Source organism: Anolis sagrei, chromosome 3 (assembly GCF_037176765.1).
Source record: "Anolis sagrei isolate rAnoSag1 chromosome 3, rAnoSag1.mat, whole genome shotgun sequence".
Taxonomy (NCBI): Eukaryota; Metazoa; Chordata; class Lepidosauria; order Squamata; family Dactyloidae; genus Anolis; species Anolis sagrei.
This window is the reverse complement of record NC_090023.1, coordinates 48,304,462-48,316,733: the sequence shown is the minus strand read 5'-3', so window position 1 is coordinate 48,316,733 and position 12,272 is coordinate 48,304,462. Positions and strand designations below refer to the sequence as shown.

The 12,272-nt window shown below is 37.6% G+C and overlaps 1 protein-coding gene across 1 annotated transcript in view; it reads right to left on the bottom strand.

Annotated features, from left to right (window-relative positions):
* The window catches only part of TMPRSS7 (transmembrane serine protease 7), a 67,271-nt gene that overhangs the window by 51,413 nt on the left and 3,586 nt on the right, over positions 1-12,272 (bottom strand). Inside the window, exons 2-7 of the mRNA XM_067466199.1 lie at positions 11,424-11,619; positions 5,356-5,486; positions 3,368-3,435; positions 2,989-3,182; positions 1,338-1,376; positions 542-770 (exon numbers count right to left, since the gene is read on the bottom strand). Of these exons, the coding sequence (XP_067322300.1) occupies positions 542-770; positions 1,338-1,376; positions 2,989-3,182; positions 3,368-3,435; positions 5,356-5,486; positions 11,424-11,619 (857 nt within the window). The remainder of the gene's footprint in view (positions 1-541; positions 771-1,337; positions 1,377-2,988; positions 3,183-3,367; positions 3,436-5,355; positions 5,487-11,423; positions 11,620-12,272) is intronic.

The following is a 12,272-nucleotide window of genomic DNA, read 5'->3' as shown; positions in this document are numbered from 1 at the left end:
ATTCCAGCTGAGTCACAACAGAATGTGCATCCCTAGTCAACCTGTTCTTAGTTTTCTCCTTTATCCCACAATCTCCATTACCCTATACTGGTAAGAGTTTGCAGGTAAGAAGTATATAAATGATGTTAGCATACAGAGCCTCTTCCTCTTGAGCCCATCCTTTCTATAAAGCCAAAGTATTTTATTGCCCTATTGTAACAATAACAATACTGAAGTCATGCACTGAAGTCAAACTAACAACTGATGTTTAAACGGCATACTTGACTATTAGAATTCTACATCCCATGTAATTGTTTTAATTACTGTTAAAGATAAATAATAAATCATTTGCAATAAATCAATAGATGTTTGATGAGAAAGGATGACATTGTTGTGGCTTTGAGTCTCTTTTGTGGAGAGAAAAGGAAGAATATAAATAAACATCACTATCATCATCATTAACATCACTATTATCATCCCTATCATATCACCCCATATTTTCCCCTAACATTTTTTTCTGCTACAAATTCTTCAAAGAAATATTATAGAAAAGCATACCTACCGATACAGTATCTTACTTTTGATTGGCATCAGAGAGTCATAAATGGTCAATGAATCTGTGATGCAGTTATCAGCTTCAAGCTGAATGGATGCTATAGAAAGACGAATTAGATAGCCAACCAATGCTATCAATTTGAAATAGCAGATCATTCTTCCTGATTTTTCAGAAATATCCAGTGGAAAGTGTTGATGTAGTCGGTCTGCATGCAGATCATACATGCAGTTTGTACCTGCAAAAGTAGTCAAAATTATATTGTCCATGCCATAAGATTATTGTATTTGCAGATAAGCCAGAAATCAAGTCTTAAATAGACAAAAATGTTTCTTCTCTCTCTCAAATCATTAATACAACATGAATGTATACTACTCACATTTACAATATGAAATGTTTTGAACAAAACCTCTAATGCTCTCTCCTTTATCAGAAGGAGTCTAAGTGATACTGTTACTAGAAATTGACAACTCTCATGGAGATCAACAACACTCAGTTACTCAGAAACAAATTCTGTTTTTAGTCCAGAATCAGAATTCAATCCAGATCAGGCAATAAACACCCCTGAGTTAAAAGGGATCAGACAGAACATCCATTATAAATATGTTCTTGGATTGTGTGATTTTAAATAACTGTTTTGATACGTTTTAATGATGTGACTTTAATATATATGTTGTTTTATGCGGATATGTGTTCAAGGCATTGAACTGTGCATTTGTTGTGAGTTGCCCTGAGTCCCCTCTGGGGTGAGAAGGGAGGGACATAAATAAATTCAATAAATAAATAAATATGCTCAGTACTATACCTGTTCCAGTTGTTGAAGAGTAATCTGATCGGAGCCCAACTGCATTGGAAAAGAGATACAAATAAATATCCTTTAATGTAAACAACTCTTGGAAGAAATGGGCAGCAGATGCTGTACATGACATAATGCTTCAATCTTATCAAGCTATTGTATCATAGTTTGAGTATAAAATCCAATTCATATGAATTTACGAAGTCACCATAACTTGACTTTTAAAGATTTTTATAACATTCCATCAGAATTAATTTCCCTTCCCCCACACAGTTGGGGGGGTGGGAGGTGCTTTGCCACCTCCATTGGGGAAGACTTTAGGAAAGTAGCTCCAGCAGGAGCTACTTTTGGGGGGTGGAGTTACATGAGTGTGCATTCCGCCCCCTGTTTCATTCTGATCCAGATTCTGACCCACCCTCCTGCCCATTAACAGTATAATTATTTGGTCACCTTTGGAGCTGGGTAGGATTCCCCCCACCATGTTCTAGGAGGGGTTTTTTTGCCTACCCTATACTGTTTGTAGAAGGAAAATTAGGAAGGCACAGTTTTAAATAGCAAGAGATTTAATTCTGGTGTACACCCAAGGCACCCCCTTTGTGTGTAGACCAGGAATCGAGACCCTCACCTATGGTTCAAATAACTGAGGTGAAGCCGAACGGAGAGTCTGATCTCAATAAATCTATCGCATTTCCCTTAGTGGTTGCCCAATGTTATTTCAGCTGGGGACCTAGGTGTTTCACCCAAAATTAGCCAAGGAGTAGACCGGGGAGGACCACTGCCTTGACTTTATACACACCAAGTTCATGCCACAGAATTACCTGCAAGTTACAAAGTTTAATTAGATAACATTAATAAAAGTTGCCCATAGTTCAACCCATATCTATTGTGTTGTCTCTTTATTTTGATGGTTGGATGGCAATGAACTTAGAATTGAACACACTTAAGTTCTGGGTTGTTGTAAGTCTTTCGGGCTGTTTGGCCATGTTCCAGAAGCATTCTCTCCTGATGTTTCTCCTGCATCTATGCAAGCATTCTCAGAGGTTATGAGGTCTGCTGGAAAAGAGGAAAATGGAAACTACGAATTTTTTCCTAATTTCCAACAGACTTCACAACCTCTGAGGATGCCTGCCACAGATGAGGTGAAATGTCAGGAGAGAATGCTTCTGGAACATGGCCATACAGCCCAAAAAACCTACAACAATCCAGTGATTTCAACCATGAAAGCGTTCAACAATACACACGTTCATCATAAAACCAAAAGGAATTTGAAGACCTATTCAGGAAAGTTTTTTTAAAAAAACAGAAATAGTGGAACTTAATGTTTTATAGGAATTTCAGAACCTTCTCTTTAGGGCCCTTCCCCACAGCCTATATCCCAAAATATAAAAGCAGAAAATCCCACATTATCTGTGTGTAGACTCAGATAACCCAGCACAAAGCAGATATTATGGGATTTTCTGCCTTGATATTCTGGGATATAGGGCTATGTGGAAGGACCCAAAGTTATAGAACTGCTCCATGTTGTTGTTACACTCAGATAATAAAAGTATGTTTTATCCTAAGTTTATCTAAATGTTCCTTCCCTTTGAAGAAAAGGAGCTTCTTCTTTGGATAAAACCTGTAGGATGCAAAGCATTCTAGATTAGGTAGAAATACCAACCACTAAGCACAATGGAGTCCATATCAACAGCCAGGCCTTGAAGACTCCCTATTGAAGTTCGATTTGTGATGCTTGTGTGAATTGAGTTCTTCAAAATAGCAGCTACACAATCTTCACAAAAGACTGGGCCTTTAGCCTGTGGCACCACAAACACAATCCAGAAATGCACAAGTAGTCCCCCATTGTTGTTATTACTGAAATCAAATATAAAAGCAAAATATGTCATATAAGCATAAGATTCTTTGTTGAGCATTGATGTAATTTTGTGTTACCATCATTCACATATATGATAAAATAAATGCTTTGAACACGGGTAGCAGAGATTATTTTTTTTCTCTAAGAACCCCAGCTGCAAAAAGTAAAATGAAACATGTCCCACCTGACATCTGAGACAATGGACTGCTTATAAAATTTGGAGAAAGCAGATTTGGTATATACCAAGTTCATCTGAAAGAGAAAATTCACAGAATAGTTTTGCAGTCCTTCAGAGACCAAATATAAAATGTATCTTACTAAGAATTTTCTAAGACAGGCAGGTAACTACAAGGATAAGAAATGTAATAATCTTCTTCATTACAAAAATTAGTAAAATTCAGTTGGGATGGATTTCACTCCCGGCTTTTGTTGATGGAGAGAGTAGCACAGGTTCATTCATTCAAGTTACCTTTCTAATATCTATTTCTTATGAATGTATAGAAGAAGATCCTTCATAAAGCGTTTTGTTGAGCTTGAGAGAAGATGTCACTAGCAATATACCTGGGCAAAGAATGAAATTGTAGCAGCTATTTTGCTATCTGAGGCAGGAAGGTATTCCTTCATCCTTTGAACTGGAATGGTCCTGACAGTTGACTCTTACTACAATACTACATTCTTCACCACATCTGAGGACAACAGAGTATACAAAATGCCTCAATGGGTCTGTATGACCCATTAAGAAGTATCATTCTTTATAGTCCCAGAATCTTTTGCCTGTGGGTAGCTGTTTCATTCTGCTTAATAATAGGTACAGCTCCCTTTTACACCAACCTAGAGCAAGGAGATGAATTACACTGGACACCCATGGAAACAATTTCCTTGTCAGAGTTGTCTACATTGATGAAGCCACTTCATGAACAAAGGCAAGAGAAGCTTTTCTTTCAACAACAATCTGAGTTGATTTAGACCAGGGACCTACATGACACAATTGTAGTGCTATGTTTCTACTTTAACTACCTTGGTTCTCTTGGGTAGGACTGAAATACCAGTCCTACTCTCCCAAAGAAAACACAGAACTGAAAGGAGCCTTGAAAATGAGCAGGAAGGCAAACAAGCAAACAAACAATAAACAACTTTGGCCAAGGATCTACCAAGTCCCAGCACTGATATTAGGCCAATCTAATATCTAATCACAGCACTGGTAGAGATAGATAAAGTTTATTTCAATCATCAGTATTTTATAGAACCAGAGTTTTGCAGACAACAACACAATGCACTTGAGCAATATCTATCATCTATCTATCTATTTATCTATCTATCCTTATTATCAATAAATATGGATGGTTGTTTGCATGATTTTAAAATGTTGTAAGCCACTTTGGGTCCCATGAGGGAGAAAAGTAAGATATAAATAAAGATTTGTTTATTTTATATCATCATCATCATCATCATCATCATCATCATCATTATTTATCATCATAATGGATTATCTTATCACCCATTATAATCCTAATCTGAGGTCTATGTGACCAGTATAGAATATATTCTTTTCTGGTCACTAGAGATTGATTGTTGTTTAAGAAAATGTTCTTGGGATCTGGTACTGTATATAATTAACTACTGGTTGTTGGTTCTGGGTATATAATATTGTGATTTCAGCACTTCTTGCATAGCACAAATGACAGAGCTCAGCAAACAACATTAACCCATGCTCTTCTATTAAATTAACATATTTGCTGTATTTATTACATTTAACTTTATGAGTTGCTTGCTGTCCTGAAAAAATAGTCTTCTTTGATGACAAGAAAATAGGATTGTGAGGCCTTATCATACTGTCACATTACAAGAGGCCAAAATTTGATAAGTCAATATATCCAGTTGATTATTGATTTGAGTGGATGGAGGGCCCCTAGAGCTATCAATCTAAATGCCTTGCCCAATTAATTAATCTTCTCTTGGAAGTGTTTTTCCTGGTGATAAAATAAATTAAAAACATAGTGGGAAAACATGGAATGTTTCAAACTGGAGATTATATTATTCAAACTACTTGTAAAATTCTGGAGGGGTGATTGGACGTAACAACTTTTTCTTGGGACATTCTAATTTATATAATTTAGACAGTCTACTACACCATTGTGCATTTTTAAGCATGAATAAGTGTGAGTTCCTTACCACTTGCTGAACATTCTGTGCTACAGAGAGGAACTCTCTAGATTCTTTCTGCCGATACTCAGGGAGAAATTCGATATTGGCAACCCGAAATAATCCAACAAAGTACAAAGCATCTTTGCTTTCTGATTGCACTGTAAAACAGAATGGTCATAAATGAGTATTACCTTGTCCCTTTCATGATGACAATAAAAAAGATGGCAATAAGGTTTTAAGGAATATTAAGAGTTACAAAAAAAAAAAGGTTTTTAATTTACAATTGAGAATTTAGCTTTGGAGCCTGCCTTGACATTATATATACTAGATGAACTAACAATGCACTTAATTCATTCCTGTTATACACACATTGATCTCTTTAAATGATGTAAACAGGAGTGTGCTTATTTGCTTTCCCTTTGTAAAAGGCTTCCAGGTCAGTGACACTACAATTCAAGTTCTGACTTGCATGTTAAATGACTTGTCTAGTGTGCTGAACCTTATTCCTAAAGCACTTTAAAAGTTTTCCAAACCTAGAATACACTCACTACCCCTAACATGGAAATCACAAGCAACCACTGATAACAGCACTGAGCAAAAAGGGACCAAGATTGTTTTAACAGAGGCATAGGCATTTTTTTTTGTCTTGGGCTGCATTGTGAGCCCAGCCAGAAGGGCTAGACCAGAAGGGAGGGAGGCTAGGCACGTGCTGGATGGTGTGGGTCTGAGAGGGGGAGGGTTCAGGAGAGGGCAGGGCCAGGAGGGGTCAGGGAAGGTCTGGGTCATCCTCAGGTTGTCCTCCCAGCATAAGTCCAGGGCTGGTCACCCTATCCTTATACCGGGGGGGGGGGGCATGCGGCAACTGCCTTGATTCCCCCCCCCCCCCGATGCCACTCCCCATCCTCCTCCCCCAAACCTTGGACTGTCCTCTTGGCATTAAGCCAAGAGGAGGATGAGACAGGTGGTGGTTGAAAGTGCTCCGGAGGGCTCTCAGCTGCTATGTGCCTTCTTTAAGCCATCCTCCCAGCATAAAGATGGCATCGCTCACACCGTCCTTATGCCGGGAGAAGGTCGAGACACATGGTGGCTGAAAGCACTCCAGAGACACATGGTGGCTGAAAGCACTCTACTAACTTTCTGGCATAAGGACATGGTGGGCTGCCAAGTCCTTCTTCCAAGAGGACAGGGAAAATCAGGAGGGACTGAGGTAAGCACCCGGGGGGCCACATCCGGGCCCTGGGCATTTGTTTGTCCATGCCTGTATTAGCAGCATTCCCTTGGGTACTTCAGACTAAGTTTTTCTTCCATGGAGTAGGAGTGTGACTACTGAGGAGCCTCTCCTGTAAGTGTCAGGAATTGGGATTATACTTCTAAACAAATTTAGCTTCCCTTGCACTATTTATTTTTAATCGGTTTTTCAACATAAAAAATGGACTTCTGTAATTTCTCAGTTTCTTTGGATTTGTGTTGTTATTTGGCTTCTGTTTGGTGGCCCCTTGACCCACTAACTTTGGCTGCTCCAAATATATAACACTTAGGATTGTTTGATCCAAAAAATGGTTCAAAACTCGTTTCGGATGTAGCTATTTCTGGTGGTTCAGATCTAAAGTCAATTCCGATTTTCACAGAAAAAAATGTTCAAAACTTTTTGAAACTTCCGAGACTTCCAAATGCTTTGTTAATGGTTTCAAAGTGTTATTTCCTGTCTCATTGGCTGGTCTTTACTTTTTTTTTTTTTTTATAAATTTTATTGAATGTATTGTCGAAGGCTTTCATGGCCGGAATCACTCAGTTCTTGTGGGTTTTTTCGGGCTATATGGCCATGCTCTAGAACATGGCCATATAGCCCGAAAAAACCCACAAGAACTGAATTTTATTGAAGTTTCTAACACATACATCGAAAGAGTGAGAACAAAAAAAGTTTTTTAGAAAGTTCGGAAAAAGTAAAAAGAGATAGAAAAAGAGTAAAGCACACACAACCTAACCCTAAAACTAAGTACATCATACTAAATAAAATTGACTTCCATTTCACACTTCGGTTTTTTAAGTCTATTATTTCCCTTTTTAGTATCTACAGTTCCTCTTATTCTCTTCTTTTTTTATCATATTCACAAAAGAGGGCCCAATCAGTCCTCTTTATCACCTTGCCCGTATTCTTTTTCAAATAAAAAGTCAAAATGTCCATATCTCTTACTTCTCTTATCTTCTCCAACCATGCATCAATTTCCGGGATTCTTTCCTGTTTCCAGACACTAGCAAAGTTATTCTTGCTGCTGTTGTTATATATGTAAACAATCTATCTTCATTATCATTAAGCTTTAAATCTTGTTCGGTAAAACCTAATAAATAATATTCGGGTTTCTTTTTAAAAGATTTCTTCAGTATTTTCTGTACCTCCACATGTACTTGAGACCAATATTTCGTCGTTTCCTTGCAAGTCCACCACATGTGATAGAAGGAGCCTATCTGTTGGCACCCCTTCCAACACTTATTTGACATATTCCCATACATCTGGGCCAATTTTTCAGGTGTAGTATACCACCTGTGGAACATCTTTATCCAATTCTCTTTCAAATCCGACGCATAAGTATATTTTAGCTTCCTGTTCCACATTTGTTCCCACTCTCTAAAGTGGATAGGTCTTCTTAAATTCTCCGCCCACTTAATCATACAACTTTTAACTTGCTCCGTTTCTGTTGCCCAGGACAATAGTTTTCTATATAGAACTGTTATTATTTTCTTTTTCATATTTAGTATTTTATCCCAAAAAGTCTCTTCTGTTTCAAAATTTGTTTTTCTATCTTGTTTATAATAATCTTTCATTTGAAGGTAGTGTAGCCAAGTGAGGTTTTTATATTTTTCTTTTAATTGTTCAAATGGTTTGATCTCTTGTGTCCCTTTAATTAATATGTCTCTGTAGATAGGCCATTCTCTCCAACCCAACAGTCTTCTTTGATGGGCTTCCATTGGGGATACCCACAATGGTGTTTTTTTATAAAAATAGTCTTTATATTTCTGCCATACTCGCAATAGAGATGATCTTACAAAGTGATTACCAAAATTCTTTTCTTTTGCTTCTCTGTTGTACCACACATATGCATGCCATCCCACTCGCAAGTCAAAGCCCTCTAAATTTAAACATTGTTCTTTGTCAAGCAGTATCCAGTCTTTAGTCCAAAGAAGAGCACATGCTTCGTGGTATATTTTTAGGTCTGGGAAATCCAGGCCTCCTCTTGTCTTACTGTCTATTAAATTCAAATATTTTATTCTTGGCCTTTTCCCGGCCCACACAAATTTTAACAATTCTTTATTCCATTTTTTAAAAATAGATTGGCTCCTTACTATCGGAATATTCTGAAATAAAAATAGCATTCTAGGCAATACGTTCATTTTAATCAGAGAGATTCTACCCAGTAGGGAAAGTTTTAAATATCTCCATTTTTGAAGGTCCTTTTGTATCTTTGTCCATATCATTTCATAATTATTCTTTAATAACTGGTTGTTTTTTGCCGTAATCCATATTCCCAGATATTTCGTCTTCCTTACTATCTCCAGACCTGTAACTTCTTGTAATTTTATTTGTTTAGCCTCTCTCACATTTTTTGTTATGATTTTTGATTTTCCTTTATTCAATTTAAGGCCTGCTACCTTTCCGTATTCATTGAGTTTTTGTAGCCAATATTGAATATTCTTGACTGGGTCTTCTATGATACCTAGCAAATCATCCGCGAAAGCTCTTATTTTATATTCGTATTTTCCAACTTTTGCCCCCTTAATATTTTCGTCTTCCTTTATTTCTCTCATCAATGGCTCTAAGGCCAATATAAAAATAAGTGGAGATAGGGGGCAACCTTGTCTGGTACCTTTAGTTATAGGAAATTCTTCCGTCAATTGTCCATTTATCCTTAGCTTTCCTTTTTGTGAGTTATATATTGCATTAATTGCATTATTAAAATTGGCTCCCATATCCAATTCTTGAATCAGTAATTTGAAGAAGTCCCAGTTTAAATTATCAAAAGCTTTTTCTGCATCAATGAATAACATAGCAAATTCTTTTTGATGATTGAATTCATAGTATTCCAATAAATCTATAACTGTTCGAACATTGTCTTTCATCGATCTCTCCGGGAGAAATCCTGTTTGTTCCTCCCCGATCCAATCCTTTAAAAATTCTTTAAGCCTTGTTGCCAAAATATTTGCAAATATCTTATAATCCACATTTAGCAGAGAGATGGGCCTATAATTTTTAATCTCTGTTTCCGGAGTACCTTCTTTATGGATTAGTACCACTTCCGCCTCCTTCCATGTATCTGGGATTTTTTGAAAAAGCTTTGCCTCATTTAGGACCTTTTTCATGATAGGTATTAAAGATTGCTTAAATACCTTATAAAATCCTGCTGAGTATCCATCTGGTCCTGGTGCCTTATCGGCATCTATTTTGCTTATTGCCTGTTCAATCTCTTCAACCGTAATTTCTTTATTTAACTTCTCTCTAACTTCGTCTGTAATCTTTTGGAATTTCCTTTTACCTATATATTTCATAATCTCTTCTTTGTCGATATTTTCCTTAGCATAAAGTTGTCCATAAAAATTCTTAAATGCCTCAATTATTTCGTTATCCGTCGTCAACACACTGGTCTTTACTTTGAAAGTAGTTGTTTGCTCCAGAAACCGGGGGGGGGGGGGGAGGAGCAAAGGGAAGAAATCCATCCACTCTGGTTTAAACCACTTCTCTCACTTAAGACTGACCGGGAGGGAAATGAAAGGGAGAGAATCCGTCCACTCTGGTTTAAAATACTTCTCTGGCTTGAACTGAGGCCAGGGAACAGAAGTGGGGGGAAAGCTGAATCATTTCCGACTCACTGATTCATAAGAGAAATGACGGAAAAAGCTTTGGAAGGGCAAAGGGACTTCTGGTTTCCTTAAAAACTTCAAAATTGCTTTAAAAAGGAAATCTTTCCGAATTTATTCCAAATTAAGAAGATTCTGACCCAATAACACTGCCTAATAACACTGTCTTCTAGGTCATTTACTCCAAAGCAAGAGTTTCACCCTTTGCCCTTCCAAAATAGGTATCAACATAACATCTTTTCTGGGAAAGAAGAAAAAAAAGATTTTGTTGGAGCTCAGCCTGTGATTGTGTTTAAGGATCAGGGTGTTTTGGATGTGGGGAATGATGACAAGGAGGTTCATGAAGATAATGTTGTTTCCAATTATATTGATGTAGAGAATGACCAGAAGATCCCTGTTCAAAGTGTATTTTCTCATGAGAATGTTCCTGAAGGGTGTGAGGATGATGGTGAGCTCCCTCAATTGCTACCAGAGAATTCCCATGATTTGGAGCTTGAGAACAGCTCGGCACCTGGCCCAGCTGCAGAAATTAATGAGCAAATTGATAGACAGGATGTTATTAGTCAGAATAGGAAAGCAGATCCGAATCTCAGGCATTCTGCCAGGCTCAGACAAAGAAAGATAAGGGATTCAAGGCTAAAGCGAAAACAATTTCTGGCCACCTGGGACATAGCTTAATGAGGAGATAAAAGTCCCAAGTACAGGATCTGTAGTCAGATGAAGCATCGTTTGGAATCAAGTCAAGATCTCGTTCCTGTTCCTTTCAAGCTTTGCTTTGGAAAGATTCATGTTTAAGTGCCTTTGATTCATGGTTTAAATTCTTGGATTTTATGATTATGTGTTTCAGTGCCTTGGATTCATGTTTCCAGTTTTTGCATTTTACTATAGAATTTTCTGCCTTTGTTTTTCATGAACTTTGATGGACCAATTCCCTGGACTATTTTGTTCCAGCATATCTTCCTGTCTAATTGGATTAACCTATTCCTTTAAAGTGTTTTTTACTATTACTTCTTTTTAATTACCTTCAATAAATGGATTGCATTTCTACTCACTGTGTGTCAGGGCTTTTCCTGGTCTGGAGTGCAACAGATTTCTTTATCTCCAATTGGAAACTTTTCTCTAGAGCTGTAACATATCTCAAACTCGCTGAATACTGTTTATACTCCCAATAGGCACTTTAAATGTATATATGAGATACATCTCATGGAAACTCTTTAAATATGTATAAAAGGGCAGGAACTCACCAATAAAGAGCCACAATAATGTCCACGTTATAACACCAACAATAAAGAGAATTACTGTAAAGAGGATTATTTTATTCTGAAAATTCCAGATAGATTTGTTCCTTTTAGTTTTCCTCTTTGACATTCTGTTGAGTTTCCTTGCAAGTCTTTCCCACTGGTCTTCTGAATCAGCCATTTGAACAGACACATTTGATACCTTGACCAAAGAAGTAAGGAAATAATGATTCCAACATAGGCACGTTTACATTATTTTTCAGTTCCAATCTGCCTTTTTCAATTGCCAGTGAAATTAAGTGTAAACTGGGGGTATATGCAGACCTTCAGATGCTGTTGTCCTGAACATCCAAATAGCCCTAGCCAGCATATCCAATGTTGAAGTTGTTTGCGAGTTGCAGTTCAGAAATAGCTAAGAGCTACATGTTTCTCAGGGCCCTTCCACACAGCCCTATATCCCAGAATATCAAGGCAGAAAATCCCACATTATCTGTGTGTGGACTCAGATAACCCAGTTCAAAGCAGATATTGTGGGATTTTCTGCCTTGATATTCTGGGATATAGGGCTGTGTGGAAAGGCCCTATGTCTCTCAGGCCCCTTCCATACAGCTGTATAAAACCCACATTGAACTGGCATATAGGGCAGTGTGGACTAAGAACTGTTATATGGGTTCAGTGTGGACTAAGGGCTCTTCCACACAGCCTTATATCCCAGAATATCGTGGCAGAAAATCCCACCATATCTGCTTTGGACTGGGTAATCTGAGTCTACACTCAGATAATGTGGGATTTTCTGCCTTAATATTCTGGGATATAAGGGCTGTGTGGAAGGGCCCTCATTCTTATCCTAATCAA